Source organism: Sinohyriopsis cumingii, chromosome 12, assembly GCF_028554795.1.
Source record: "Sinohyriopsis cumingii isolate HCF-2022 chromosome 12, ASM2855479v2, whole genome shotgun sequence".
In the NCBI taxonomy this organism is placed as follows: domain Eukaryota; kingdom Metazoa; phylum Mollusca; class Bivalvia; order Unionida; family Unionidae; genus Sinohyriopsis; species Sinohyriopsis cumingii.
Genome location: NC_142972.1, coordinates 36807926 through 36824258, shown reverse-complemented (window position 1 = coordinate 36824258; position 16333 = coordinate 36807926). Strand labels below are relative to the sequence as shown.

General features: G+C 34.2%; 1 protein-coding gene across 1 annotated transcript in view; it reads right to left on the bottom strand.

Annotated features, from left to right (window-relative positions):
* LOC149786269 (uncharacterized) overlaps positions 1-15556 on the bottom strand; it is a 44789-nt gene extending 29233 nt beyond the window's left edge. The window contains exon 1 of the mRNA XM_089975918.1: positions 15410-15556. Within this exon, the coding sequence (XP_089832044.1) occupies positions 15410-15556 (147 nt within the window). The remainder of the gene's footprint in view (positions 1-15409) is intronic.
* Between the last annotated feature and the right edge of the window lie 777 nt (positions 15557-16333).

The window sequence follows — 16333 nt, the reverse complement described above, 5'->3', positions numbered from 1 at the left end:
AAAAACAATACGCTTACCAGTCTGAAGCAATAACTTATCTGTCAACACATTAATTCATAAGCAAATGTGACTGTAGCAGTTGCCATATTTCCAAGACAGAAAATACATTTTCAAAGAATCCATGAACTTTAAAGTTTTGAACACTTATTTATAAGTGTGTGTGTGTGTGTGTGTGTGTGTGTGTGTGTGTGTGTACGTTGTATCCATAATATACCATGAGATGAATACATTTTTCATTAAAGGGAAACGAGGATTGCATTGTTTCCTTTTATTAACAAAGTTATACAACCAGTGGTATATCATTGATACAGCGTACTTTTCTATACATATATTTTATTTATATCACATACGAATACATATATTTGTCATTTGAACGGAGTTAGATTGACGAGAGGCAACTGTGTATTCACTGGTTTAATGAACTCACTTGCCTGCTGAGTGTGTCCATTACAAAGTGTAGTTCTGTTGTTTGTGCCTATTCACAATCACCTTTTCATATTGATAAGTTGATTTGTTTTTTTTATTTTTGAGTTTCAATATTTATTCATATTGATTAAATCAATATAAGATTCACTTATGATTTAAACATAAAAGATGGTCTTAATGAAGAAAGTAGATCACTATACCTACATACATATTGATTCTTGAATACTTAACTCTCGACAGTGTATTGAGGAACAGGCGCAAGGAAATTAGCGTGGAATAGGATCTAAGCGAAACGACGAAACAGCAAGAGGTAATTAAAATATCTTAATATATTTAAAGTTGATATAACCTTTATTCTGCTTTAAATAACAGTACTACCGACCTTAATTATCTCTCCCTCTATCTCTGGTCGGTTTACTTAACATTTACCATCATTGTTCATAGGTCCCGAGTTATGGTATTACATAAGCGAATATCCTCTATTCTCGTGTTTTCATGGATGTTCGCCCATTTGTTGATACGATGGTCAACACAGAGGTGGAGGGCGGCCTCTGGATAGTTTCATATTTGATTAATAATAATCACTTTTTAGAACCTTATAATAGGTTTAAGAGACAACGACAGCAACATTAATGCCTTAAATTCTTTAAATATGTATGCCCCGAAACTAAGACTGTTATATTACTGTGTCGACCTGAAATTGCAACTTGGTATCATTGATTATATAACCACTTTATATAAGTCTCAAGGGAAGTGTAAACACGCCGTTATGAGTAAAGATATTGTACGTTACTTTTGTGCAATCTCAGTTTCAATTTTTCTTCAAACTACTGTTTAGATGCATGTTAATTTGTAATTCCTTTCTCTCTCTACCCCTCTCACTCTCTCTCTTTATATATATATATATATATATATATATATATATATATATATATATAGAGAGAGAGAGAGAGAGAGAGAGAGAGAGAGAGATATGCAAGTATCATATCTTTGCGGTCTGCAGCAATAAATGAAAAAATTAGTTAAATTCCTACATTTGCACTGTAACGAACTTGAGATCATTACAACCTGCGAATCTAGATGGCCCAAAAATCAGCATTATTTACGTATTTGTTTGTTTATTTATTTGTTTAGCGGGCACCACGGTATCACATTTTGTATAGTGTTTGACTCGTAATCAAATGGTAGCGGGTTTGATGGAATAGGTACTTAGTTCACGTACATTGGGTATCATGTAGTCAATTATTTGTTAAAGGTGCCATTAATAAAAGTATTTATTTAGCTGATGTTTCAGGGAGAAGTCTATCCCACAAAGAAAAATTACTCCTCTAATTTTGTTTTCGTCACCGGTCGGAGTTACGGAGTGACAATAGAGTTGAATTTTGTACAATGAAAAAGATTGCAATAGGTCAGAAATTTTATTCGATTCTCAGCTGATTCTATTTCAAACGAAAGTAATAGTACTGAAAATGTTCATACAATTCATACTGATTATTATTTGTTTCGCAAACTGCGATTACACAAAATACAATCCTATGGTTTGCCTGACAATGTTCCAACTGGTTTTCCTCATATTTATATCTCATATATTCAAGAAATACTGTAAAATGGCAAGGTTAGGATCGGTATGATGTCATGTCGTAGGTGCCATAGAAGTACCGAATTATTTTGATTGTTAAAAATCATCATCTTTTGCATTAATGCGTTCAGAGTGAATTATCTTTATTGATGAAGGAAAGTGTTATAGTTTTGTTCGATACATCAGAGATTGTGTGCTGCTTCACAGAGATTAGAGATTGTGAGCAGCTTCAAACAATTGGAGATCGTGTGCTGCTTGAGACAAGTTAAAGATCGTGAGTTGATTCAGAGATATTATAGATCATGAACTCCTTCATAAAGATTAGAGATCGCGGCATGGTTCAAACATAAGGAATCACGAGTTGCTGCTTTCCTCATATGTATGTGAAAGATATTCAATACTTCCTTTAAATGGTTATGGTTCAGATTAGCATGAGGTAACTTATTGATAGGCTCAAAATATTGTAATTGTTTATAAATTACCATCTTTCGTTTAAGATTATTTAGAGACTTTAATATGCCGATGACAGAAAGTGTTAAAAGAACCTTTCAGACATATTTGAGATTGTGAGCTACTTCAAACATATGTAGGTAGAGTACTTTTATAAGAGCGGTGCGAGAAGTGGCAGTTGAAAGAAAAAGTACACAGAAACGATTTGTTGATCTAGCAAACAAGGCAATATAAAATATTTGCTTCTCGTATTCAATTGGACGTGTGATGATAATGAGTGAGATTTAAAACTTGGAAGCTTGCACTGGTGAGTCAGCATATCTCATAATGAATTGTCTTTTTTTTCCCGGTGGACCATACCACGGTACTTGTTCACAGTATCAGTACTTTGGTAGCTTCCCTGAGTAAAGAATGTACGGAACTCCCGAGTAATCTTCGTACGAATGTAATGATATCAGCATCATATTTTCATTTTCCATGAGAAAACAATTCGAAATTATCATTAATTTTTGTGCAAAACAGTTGAATTTATCACAAATTTTGAATATTACAAATATGTTTATGGTTCTTTAATCAAATGGTTGTCAAGTGTCATAGATGTGAAAGATATTTGGCTAAAATGTACTGTTTTTGTACATATTTCGGATTACAACCAAATGTCAAGTTATTTATTAGCGAATATTAATGTTTATGTTTATTGTTCACGCCTTACGGAAGAGTGAAAATTGATATAATATCATAACATAACTTTGGCAATTATCAGTGGAGAGTGGTGACAAGATTTTAAAAAATATACACCAAAAGTCAAGAAAACAAATGTGTATGTTGGATTCGAACTGAACTGTATAACATCAATTTAGCATTTAAATAATGTGAGAATTTCCCATCACATTATATCCATTATCCCCCTATCGCCACGTAAACAATGAAGCAACGAGAACAACGTGATGGACACAGCCAATCTATTATTAGCCAGAGTGGTGGAAAAGAAAGTAAAGAGAGCACATGTTTAAGTGAAGTAAGACAATTTGCGACCGATCTTAAACTGTAATCTTAAAGTGCTGTGGATCCTATATAAAAAATAACGAGATTCATTTGAGTACAATATATATGGACAATATAAGAAAACTAGCCTTGTTTTCACAAGTCCCATGTCACTCCTTGTAGATGATTTACTGTTAGACCGCAACAAGTGTGTTTCCCAAAAGCGTGTGTATTGGAATCATTCATGGAAAGATACTCAAAGTGTGTCATATTTGTGATGAAATATGTCGACACTACACTAATGTTATTTCCATCCAGGTATATATGAATTGTTGTCAGAGATATTTCCTTTGGAAGTTCATCAAACCACTGATCTGTCACTATTCCGAAAACACATGCACTTATTTGAACAAGGGTATGAACATGCATACGCGTCTATGTTGCAGCACGAACATGTCAAAATGTCACAATCACTTTCCTATTGACAATGGAAATCTTCGGTAGCGAGTCTGAAGAGCAGCGAATATCTGTTGACATCGAAACTGTACACGTAAGCGTAGGCAAATCTATAATAAGCATGACATGCGTATCTGAAGACAACAACCCGCTATTTATCCATTGCATGTTACAATCACAATTGAGTGGATTTCCTTGTAGTTTTACTGAAGTAAGCATTGTTGATGATGTCAAGGAAGATTGCTGAAGATATTTTGTCTTATTTGATATATTCTTTGAATTTTATTATTTGAAATATTTAATGTTTCAGTGTTGTTAAATATGCTAAAGGAATCAGGGGATATAGGCAGTCTAACATTATTGAAATAATAACAAGCTTTCGAAGATGTGGGATATTACTATGTCAGAAAACATTTATGTCGGAAATTATTTCGTAAATATAGTTCCATAATTGGTGAGTCTCCGAATGCACTCTATTCTATAAAGTCTATTTTATTATTTTATATCAACGGTATGAGCAGATGGTGTGAATGTGTGAAGGTTCCTACCCCGGTAGTTTTAATTCTGCTGTTGTTCAGGTTGATTTCTTCGAACGATTAAGGTAGTTTTTATTGTTATCCTTCAGATCCAAAAAGAAGAAGATTCTGGAGTCCTTGAAATTATGGCAAATGTTCTACAGCGTTATAACAAATATTGAAAACAGCGCGATTAGTGGTTGAAGACCTCTTAGTATAAAAATTACGGATCTTACTATCGTGCAAAGCAAGAGTTTTCAATTTTGATAATCCACTAATCGCTTCCTTATTTATTATTTCTAAATTTCCAGAAACATTTAGCTCTTCATGATGTTGTTGGGACAAAAATATATTCCTGAGTAGAGTTCTGATCCTGATGTAGTTGTTAAAACGATCCAAATATTCCAACACTTACAATAAGCTAATAAAACGACATCTCCATATATTTAACAAGTTGCTTTTTAGGACCAGACGTTGCAAGTACTGATGATTTCTTATTTCATTAAAAATGGACATATTTAGTATTACATCAGGTAGGTGGAGAACCGTGAAGTTTCGGAGAAGTGTTAGCAGTGCAGAATAAAATATTGACGGTTTATTCTTCGCCAAGATTAAGCAATTTATAATGTAAGTTGATAATAATGCTCTGATATTGTTTCCAACATTCAGCCATAACAACGAATATAATCATTGGAAAGAAAACTCATAAATCTGTTCTATTTTTGTAATCACTGAAAGAAATAAATAGAAGATTATCTGACGTTTATTTCAGAACTATTTATTGCTATTTTCTGAAGATTATGTTTACACAATTGAATTATTTGTAAGATTTTTAAAGGAGCATTGCATTTAAAATCCGTAGCATTTATTGTTCCGATATTGTTATCACAGAGTTTGATAAACCGCAATGTTGCTAATGGCACAAAGATGGTAAAGCTGACATTTCGATCTCTATAATCGACAATCCCTCGAGCGAATGTAACCGTCGCAAATGCAGTCGTGTGGAAAGTTATATTTGCAGCATTTATAATGTAAAGTTCTTTCAGACCTATCATTCCATTGAACGTTTTCAGGCACATAATAAAAAGGGCCGTTGATAATAGCAGGGGAGAGGAATAAATTAAGTCCTCTGAACATAAAATGGTAGAGCTAGAGTACTGAGGAGTTATGTTCTGTTGAAGACGTCGAATTTAACCATATCATGTATGTGCTGCATAGTGCAGACGACATACACGTGGCTACTGCGATTTGCGAGAAGCTGACACGTACACCTGGGCGGCAAAGGTAGTACCGTGGTTCATTGTCAATCGTACTTGGTGATGATTCTTGGGTAAGTGAAGGGTTTGATATTAATGTACTTTATACGGAAAGTAGTGAAGGTAGTTCGGATTTCAAAATTTGGCTTGACAAAATCTCCATTGTAACTCCTTCTGCCCCATCAGTTGAATTCGCGTATAGTGTAATACAGAAACTATCATATAGGTTGGAAGCTGGAGAGTTTGAGTGTATTGGATAGACTGAGTTGCATCTGTTGGTTTAGAATGTCTTTCTGTAACCATAAATATGTGACCCTGCTTACTGCAGATGGCGTTAAAACAATGTCATGGTTTCCAGTAGATAATGCAATTATTTTAGGTAAAATTGCACATAGGCAAAATAGTTTTACTGAAACCGTGGACGAATTCATTACAAGGGCATCTGCTTCTGTGAGCCTATAAAGAACATCCAATCAGATATTTATGTTTATTTTTTTTAAAGACACACGCATCACATCACATCACATAAGGTAATATAGACAACTGGAAGATATTATTTATTAAAATAACAAATTTCTTACGAATCATTTACATTGCTGTAATGCTTTCCAAAAATAACAGTTGAAAATATTTTTTTTACAAGATGGATAAAGTCATACTGGTGGAAACTCGACATGTTGGTGTGTATTAAAAGATCATACTCCCACCCTTTATATATGAGATTGTGTGTTGGATAGTGAGTGCAAGAAATATACACTTGTTTGTGTTTTTGGTGTGTTTTTATGAAAAATATAGCCCATATATACCCTCTGTGTCGGAAGTAAATTGAGGGAACCAAGAACTCGGAAAAATCCCTGTAAGAACCCCCGACTCACGGGAATCTAATGTCAAACTTTCTCGCATACTTTCGTTGTCAGAACATGAGACTCGAAGCCATGCGGACTGAGTTGAGATGATTAAGTGTTCTGTAACGGTGAGCGGCTTAGACCGTTCGGCTACCCGATCAAATGGATGATAAGTATACACATGTGAGCTACTGCCTCATTTTGCATCTGATTTGGCGTGTTTGTATGTAAATGTATTTTTGCACTACATATTCCCTTTTGTTTGTGATGGTATATACCTCTATTATGATGAGACTATTTACAAAATTCCAACCTAAAGTGTGTCAGTTTTACAACTAATCATTTCATTTGTTGGACATCCATTCGAGTGGACAATCGGGGATGTAGAAATTCAGTTTTCATAGAGTATTTTCATTATTTGATTTAGAACATCTGTTCTCGTCGTGTCATGTTGAGTTTGTATTTCCCTAAATAGTGCGAACCTAATACTGATCTCTTGTTTTTTTTTGCTGAGTTCCACCCATGTGTCATCGCTCCGTGCAATACATAATATATATAACTATCGTGGCGCCCATTTGACGTCGATGATGTAACTCCCGTTCCATTAGCTCTAGTCAATGGCCAGAGAAGCACCCACCCACGGTCCGCCCCTCTCAGTCTGTTGAAGGATCCCTCGAGAGCCTTCACATTTAACACAGACCCGATGGTCGCGAAGCCCTGGTCCCTCGCATCGAGAACACCAGTACACTCTTCCGAACCAACGTCACCAGACACAGCGTATACGTCACAGGAAACCACACCGAGGTCTGTGACTCCACATCAAATCATGTATAAGGCAGCTAAAATTATAACAATAAACCGTGTAGTACATATGACACGGTTAAGTATTTATGCGTTGATATATGTTGCACATGCGCGCACATGAGTTCGTTACCCATTACATTAATCGTTTAATGCATGCAGCGCATGATTAAATTCAATTTGTCTGTTCAGTTACAACAAATAGTTAACTCGAACCAGACTATAATATTTCTAATACGGCGTTGTATAACCTAGGTATTGACTCTCTGTAGAATTTAGAATAAATTCTAAAACATCTAAAGTATGAAACAATTCTGTCATATAAAACAAATAGTAACAAAGAATACTTAAATTTCATTACCTCTACAGATGGAGATTTGCTCTCATAAAGGGTTTTTATTGGTGTGGTCCGTCTCAGAAATAACATCATTTGTTGGACCCCCTAGTTCCGAAAGTTAATGGGTTTTATGTTCATTTGTTTGTCCCTCCATAATGTGCATGTTTGTTTTATTTATTTTAGAAATTTCATTTTGAAAGATTTTGATCTAGGGTTTCGACACCTGCCTAATTAGTGTATCATTTCTCCTCAACCCAGGCTGGTTAGTGGAGTTAATTATACAAGTGATCCGGGCCAATGGATCGATGGTGTCCAGTATGTATTTATTGCTATGTTTTTTGTATGTTTTTATCCCTTTGTGTTTTTGTACGGACTGGCTTATATGATCAAATTCCATTCGAGTTGTTCTTATTTTACTTTGTTGTAATTTTTAGAAGCATTTTAGTGTAGGTAGTAGGTTGGAAGATACTATTTATATATGTGTGTCAGAAGGTGTTGAATGTGTTCTTTCTATTGTTATTTTCTTGTGTTAGAAAGATGAATAAGTAGGTAGATAATAGTATATACTGTCGTACAAGGATCTCCTTAGGCGTGCAAAAAAATACACAAATATTAGTATTAAGTTAAAATCATAATGTCTGAGATTTTAAGTAAAAGATTTTCCTTTCTCGTTTTCATAATGGAGTTGATATATAATATTAATTCGTTGTATATTTTCTTGTCATTGATGTTATTTGTAAATAAAAATTGTGAATCATTTACTCTTCCATATTTAGTTGTGATTTTATTTTTTAAAAGTAGTCTTTCTGCATAATTTTTAGCACATCGTAGTATCAGGTGTACTTTTGAATCTATATGCTTTTTACATAGTCTACAGTGTGGTACCACATTTATAATATGTCTAACAAAAGCTGTCTCACCTGTGATCCAGCTTTCGTGTAGGTATAAAAATAGTCTCCCTTGTATAGAGGGGGATTTTATCCCTGCAAAGTGTTTCCATATTAATGTCCAATTTAAGTTTGGGTATTTTAGTTTTATTAATTGTTTGTCTTGACAGACTATCGTTTAGAGTTTTATATATATTCATTTTTATCCCATGTATTTTGATTATCTCTTTATTTGTATAGTAGTTCAGTTATTCTTTTACATCTTGCAGGTGGTTTTAGTAGTTTAGTTAATAAATTGTTTTTATATATTGAATCGTTGAAGCGAGATAGATATCCATATGTGTGTATATATATATATATATATATATATATATATATATATATATATATATATATATATATATATATATATATATATATATATATATAGTTGTTGTTGTTGTTGTAGGGTTTAACGCCATTTTTCAGCACAAGATAGGCTATACATGGCGGCCAGTATTAATGGTGAAGGAAGAACCAGGGAAATCCCCGGAAAGAACCACCGACCCTCGAGAAGCTACTGGCATATATATATATATATATATATATATATATATATATATATTGCCTCCCATGATAGTTGGGGTGTATTATTCAAATATTTAAACCTATTTACAATGTTAGTTTTCTGTATAAAGCTTAAATTAGGTATGGCTAATCCTCCTTTGTCTTTAGGTCTGCATATATGCTGTTTTTTAAATAGTGGATTTTATTATCCCAAATAAAGCTCAGTATTCGCCTTTCTATATTGTTAATCATGGCTTCAGTTACTTGTATCGTGCTCATTGTGTAATTCAATTGACTCTACCTGTAGGTTTTAGCTACTTGTACTCGGTCCATGAGGTTAATCCCTGTGTGCAAAGAAGTTTATATTCGTGCTTCTAACTTTGTAACTCACGATATTTCTTGTGAGCAGAGTTCATTCCAAAATAAATTCCTAGTTCTTTTACTTGTCTGTTAATTTTTTAATTGGTGAATACAGGGTGATTACCTCGCCAGTTTCCTATTAATACAATTTCTGTTTTGTCATGATTGATCGCTGAACCAGATGTATTTCCAAATTTTGTGAATTCATATTGTAGATGTTTGAAAGAAAATCCATCGCTGGTAAAATTGGTGCAGTAGTCTGCATGTAATATAGTTTCAAATTCTTTTTTCAAATTTGGTATTTTTATTTCCTGAATATTGTTGTTTTGGTTGATATTTATTCTCAGGGATACTATTGCTTTTACATATAGCAGCATAGACAGGGGACAGCCCTGTCTGACTGATCTTTTTATATTAATTTCCTTAGTAAGCGCTCCATTTACTATTATTTTAGAGGTGATATCCGTTTACATAGCTTTGATCCAGTTTATCAAATTTTGGCCGAAGCCACATGTTTCTAATGATTTAAAAATAAAATTATGTTCTATTCCATCGAACTCCTTTTCTTGATCAAACACGTACATTACTCCCTTTTCTTCTTTATCATCTAAAAGATTTATTATTTCTTTAGTTGATAGAGTATTATTCGTAATATTTCTTCCCTTCCCCCCACAGCTCTGGTTTATATCTATTATCTTGTTTAAACAATTTCGTTTTCTATTGGTTATGATTTTGCTAAAGATTTTATAGTCGTTATTTAGCAAGGTTATCGGTCTCCATTTTATTATCAATTGTTTGTCTCCCTTCCCTTTATAGATTAAAGTAATAATTCCCTCCCTTAGTGTTTTCGTCATATCCCCTTTTAACAGCATATTGTTATATAATAGTTCTAGAAAATCAACTAATTCGTATTTCAGTGTAATATAGAAGTCCGATGTTATGCCGTCGGATCCTTGTGATTTCTCTTTTTGAGGCTGTTAATTGCTTTTAAGCTTTCTTTATCGGTGATAAAGTTTTCACATTTCTCCTTATCTTCTGTAGTAATTTGCTTATAATTAGTATTTTCTATATAATTGTTTATTATTTCCTTGTTGATATTTTGAGATTCATAAATTTTGTGTATTATTGTTTTATATTATGTAAAATATCTGTTTTATTTTGGTGGATTATGTCGTTTTCTTGTATTGATTCTATCTTTGTATTTTCTCCCCTTTCAATTTCCATTCTTATGTATAGCCCTCTCCCTTTTTTATATATATTCCCATATTTCCCTGATCTCAATTGTATTCCCTGTGTAATCTCTCTTTCAATTTTCTCCCATTTATTGATTATTTCATTGTCTAATTTTGTTAATGGCCTTATAGATGTCATTATTTCTAAATATTTTTCCTTTAGACATTGTTGTTGAAGTTGTTTTGTCTTACTATGATATTTCGTAATTCGTTTAATTTCACTTTTGATTGTTTCCCAGTCTTTCATTATGTGCCTAGTATACTTTTCCTTGAAAATCTTGAGGTATGTGCGAACAGTGCTCTCATACAGATCATCCATCCTGCATGAGACACTGTTCATTTTCCACACTACCTGTCCCCATTGTATAGTGTTCGGAATAGTTATTTCAAGTTATACTAATTTATGATCTGCTATTTTGTCTTGTCGAATTTCACATTTCTTAATTGCATTTGTCTCATTTTAAGATATGTAAAATGTATAAATACGACTTTATTTATGGATTTTATATTTATACGTATATTCCCTCTTATTATTATTTAAAAATATATAACCGTCTACAATATTATTTTGTTTTCATGAAAGCATGGATACATTTAAATAGTTTGTTTTTTATCATTTTCCGTCCATCTATCACTTTTATCTTCTTCTGTTAGTATCCGATTAAAATCTCCTCCCATTTTACAAATTTCTAAAAAATATTGAGTATAATGATTTATATTTTGAATAAATGTAGTTTTCCTGTTATTTACACCTGGCGGAACATATGTATTAAACATGTTCCATTTATTTATTTTTAAGTGAATTAGACGTCCTTTTTGTTCATTAGGTATTTCCATATTTTCAGGGTTCACTCCCTTGGCGGTTTGCCTGATAATTGTAGCCATTCCAGCCCTTATGTCTGAAGGGTGGTTACTAATAAAGATTAGTGCATTTAGTTCTTCCTCTAATCTTTTCATAATGTGTTCCGGCATTCCGTGCGTTTCTTGCATTAATATTATATCAGTTTTTAGCTTGTGCTATGATATCATCTATTTTATTATTTATACCATTAGTGTTCATAGTCAGGATTGGCAGGTTTAATTCCTCCATCTTGACTATGGGCTAGTCGTTAAGTTTTTATTTTGTGTTATTAGGTTCTAGTTTACATAATCGTTATTTGGTTATTTGCAATTTTTCTAGTGGTTAGTTATTTTTGCCCTGTATTCTTTGATGCTGATTGTTTTTCTTTTATCTTCTCTATTGAGACTGACTGTTCGTCTTGCTTGCTGTTTCTTTTGTTTCTTTCCTGTCTCGTTTCCTGGTGATCTAAACTCATTATTAATCTCTTCTTCTGACAGTGTTCTGGGCGTTGATGCTGTCTTTTATCTTGTTTGTGTAAATTGTTGGTGTTGCAGGGTATTGTCTTGGTTGAGTTGTTGTTCTTACCACGTGTTGCTCCATTGAAGTGTCTGTGTCCTTTCTCTCTTCAATAGTCTATATATCTGGACTTGTCTGTATATTGTCAAGAGTTTGCTCCAAATTTTTGTGGTGTTGCTGTTTTTTGCGTCTCTAGGACATAGAAGGGGGCTGTCTCTCTATCAGCTTTACTTCCTGCTTCTTTCTTTGTATTTGTCTGTTTCTAGCTCTTGCCTTTTTCTTTTCTGCTGAGCTAGTTTGGTCAGCAGATCCCCATTTATCTTGTAAGCTTCCTGTAGTGTCATTTTGAGTTTGTAGATCTTGTTCCTGTTCTGTTTATTGTACTAGAATATTTTCTGTCACTGTATCTGTTCCCTTGGGTACTAAACTGGATAGTGCTTCAGCATATGATTTTGGGGCTGTGTTAATCTGCCTTTCTGTATCCTGCGGTGGTGTTTGTTGCTTGCATTCTCTCAGTAGGTGTCCAGTATTCCCACATTTGTAGCATTGCCGGTCGTATCGGCATCCTTTATAACGCAATTGTTTTAATAATAAAACCCAGTTTGTAGAAAATGGGTGGCAGCTTCTTTATGTCTTCCGGGGTGAGGCTCACTATCCTCACTCCTGTGTATACTGAAGGGAATCCCCAGTATGTGGCTATTTGTGCAGTAGTGATTTTGATGCCGTTCTTATTTTGCAGTTTGTTCGTTAATTCGATCGTCGCAATTTCCATTGGGAGTCCCGAAAAATGCACATCTATCATTCTATCGCCAATTTTCTTGATCAAGAGCGGCAGGGCGTAGATCTTCACTGGCTTGCCTCTGAACTTGATTGTCTGATCATTGTCATATAGTGGCTTTCCTCCTTTTGCGAAGAGGAATTATAGACCTCTGCCACCATTTTGTAGTCCTTTGATGTCGCTAGTTTTTATTCCTTTGCCTATTAGGTACTGCATGATCTCGGCTGGGCGCGGCCTTTCTGCCTCATTAAAGCTTATAAGGTCCAACACATGGCACACTGGTGATCTATACGCAAGTAGTGGTCTTCCACTGTCTGTATTATTTAGATCTGTGGGAAAGTAATTTTTAATCTTTCCTCCAGTTTGTTCTTTAGTTGTCATTGCCAATTTGGGCTGTAAAAACTACCCACTTAATCTGATAGGGGCTAAACACCTTAAACTTCCAAAATGCAAAACAAAAAACAAAAATAATAACAAAAATGTACACAGTATAAATAATGGCACCTTACAAAATAAAGGATAAAGTATACCTGGAGATCCTTGTATGAAAACCACCGTCAATCACAATGAATAACATAATGTTTTTTTTTGGTGTGGTCCGTCTCAGAATTAACATAATTTGACGGAACCCCTAGTTCCCAAAGTTAAAAGGTTTTTATGTTTATTTGTTGTTTCCCTCCATAGTGTGTATGTTTGTTTAATTTATTTTAGCAATTTTATTTTTGAAAGATTTTGATACAGGGTTTCTACACCTGCCTAACTAGCTTCCCGACAAGACTCTTCGTAATGTAATTTGGTTATAGAGAATTTGCTCTATATGTATACTAGCTGTGACAGATATGCGCATCTAGGTACTTAGGTTTTTCGCTGCAGGCAATTTGCACGTGCAGCATAGTCTGATTTTCGCTCAGTATTTCGAAATAACTAGAGCCGAAAAAATATACCACCATCGGGTGATGCTGCACGCGGCAAAGAAACCCGAGTACATGTTTGGCAACATATACATATTGATATAACTCGTACACAATTCAGTGACACGAAGTTTGAGTGGGATGCTGTGGAACCATATATAAAGGTGAAGGGGCATATATTAGAAACTTCAAGGCTAGGGCTACACACTAAGAGGCTTTACACTCCAGACATAGAAAGGGTAGGACAGATAATAGTTTCATTGCTAAACGACTTCAAAGAATCATCTCAGACTTTGCCTTATCAAAGAAAAGTCTCGTTTACATAGTGTGTATATGTTTGTGTTGATTATGATTTTTGGTATTGTACCTCGAACGAGGGTCCAATAGATTTCAAAGCAGGTACACATTCTCAGATTCAGAAAACACGCATTCATTCACTTAGGATATATTTTTAGCATGTAGAAATTTACAGCAAGAGGAAATAAAATGTAACCTATTCTATGGCACAGTAAGAGGTTTAGCACTGATATCAGAAATTTGTTAAAACAATGTAAACGTATTGTTTGTGCATCGAGCAATACGTACATGACCTTCCAATGACAAGTCATTAGTACTAACCTTTGACACTTAAACACGTCTTATACTATGTGACGCGTATAGATTAGAGTCAGTGCCTGCTCTTACCACAATACTTGTCAACAAATAGGAATTGTGGTCCATGTTACATGTTACAGATCCGTACAGCTTCACATAACGCATGGATAACTAAGCATCCTCTTTACGAAAGAAAAATATTATTCTCAAAAACGCCTTTAAGGAGACGTAAGGCATATGACATGCTAGCACAGGGACGTCATCTATTACCATGTACATGCACTTAGATCATAAGTGATGTCTTTTATGGTGTCAAGATTTGTTTCTTAGTAGCAAAACTTTCAACTGCGTCCCAATTCTAATAACGCGTATGTTGATCTCAAATTTCAAAGGTGATATTATGCTAAAGTTCGTGTCAAAAGTTTTGCGGCTATTTTCTGAGAGGAAGCTGAACTTTAAAAAAACAACCTATCATGTTATGGGTCACATATTTGACTTAACCATCACCATCAACGCCTCGTTAATTACGTAGACATCCACACGATAATCTTCACATTCTACAGATTAAACAATGACCCTTAAATCAATACCAACAATGCCTAAATACAAGTCTTGCATCACCATCAAAATGACAGCGGAATAATGCTCTTAAATAGACTAATATACATTCTTCCAATCAATAGATGACATGAAGCAAGTTGGAGTTAATAGCTTGCGATCAGTTTCTAAGTGTCCATGTTTAAATAGCGATATTTGATATATCCGTTAAAATATTACCAATTAAGAATGACTCTAACTTCACCATTCTTTCTAGTCCCTCAAAAATCTTAGTTCAATAAATTATCTCTGTTCTGCTTTACAAGTGTATGACATAACACAAAATTGTATAATGTTTATTCTTGATCAATAAAGGAGATTCATATTCACTAAAGTTAAGTGGCTTTTTAGTACTATCATTGAGCCGGCGGAATACAATTTTGCAACTCTGCTCGGTCCTTTAAGTAGTATATAAAACGTTGTTGTCACGTGTTATTTCTTACCATAGTTTTACAAACTACATTTTAAAAGAAAAATGCATGAGAAATGACCCTGTACATAACGGATGTTCTTGTTGCAGCTGATATCGATCTCTGCATAGCCCCTGACATGATACCTGTACTCTCTTTTGACTCCTCCTGCCGAGAAAATATAGCCCATCTCTGCCTCTGTATATGGTTTGTGGTTTTGTGACTTTGACGCCATTTTACAGCATAGGATGACTGTTGCGTAGTCCCACTGACTGTATTTTCATTTACGATTATTCGAATGTTTTGTTTCTGGGCAGATTATTTACGGATTATCGAGGAAAGCTGTATGGGTACAAGAGACAGCTTTTTGTGCACAAATTAATGTTGCACACATCTGGCTAATATGAAAATTCATAAAAACCAAAATACATGAGTGAAGTCACAAAGGTACATATTTTGGATAGGTATCATAAAGCCGGACATGATAATATAATTTACTTGACATGAGAAGTCAGTGGGAATTCATAGAATACAAAATTGATTCACCCTACCCCCAAATTTATACATGCAGTTTTCATGTCTGAATGTAATTTGTGGAGAACACGTGATGTTCACAGTTTTACAAACAAGCCCATTCCCGGGGTGGTAATTATGAAAACACTACAAACTTAACAGCTTGATGCAATTCAAAATAGTTGTTATCCAGGCAGTTTTTGAGAGATTCTACTTTCTTTGTACCAACGTGTCTACTGCTGTACATGGCTAGATCCGTTTTCTAGCTTACTATTGGTATGTCTCTGGCTACATACTGTGCAGTGACTACATGAGGTGAACATACCTCACATAAATTTCAAGTCACAAATATATCTATATCTTTATTTATTACACAATAATGGCTCAAAACGTCACGCCATAAATTTCCATTTAGATATTTCACAGGGACTAATTTATTAAACTTCCCTTAAGTTATTTCACAGGACGAATTTATCAAATTATCCCTGCAACCTAGAGT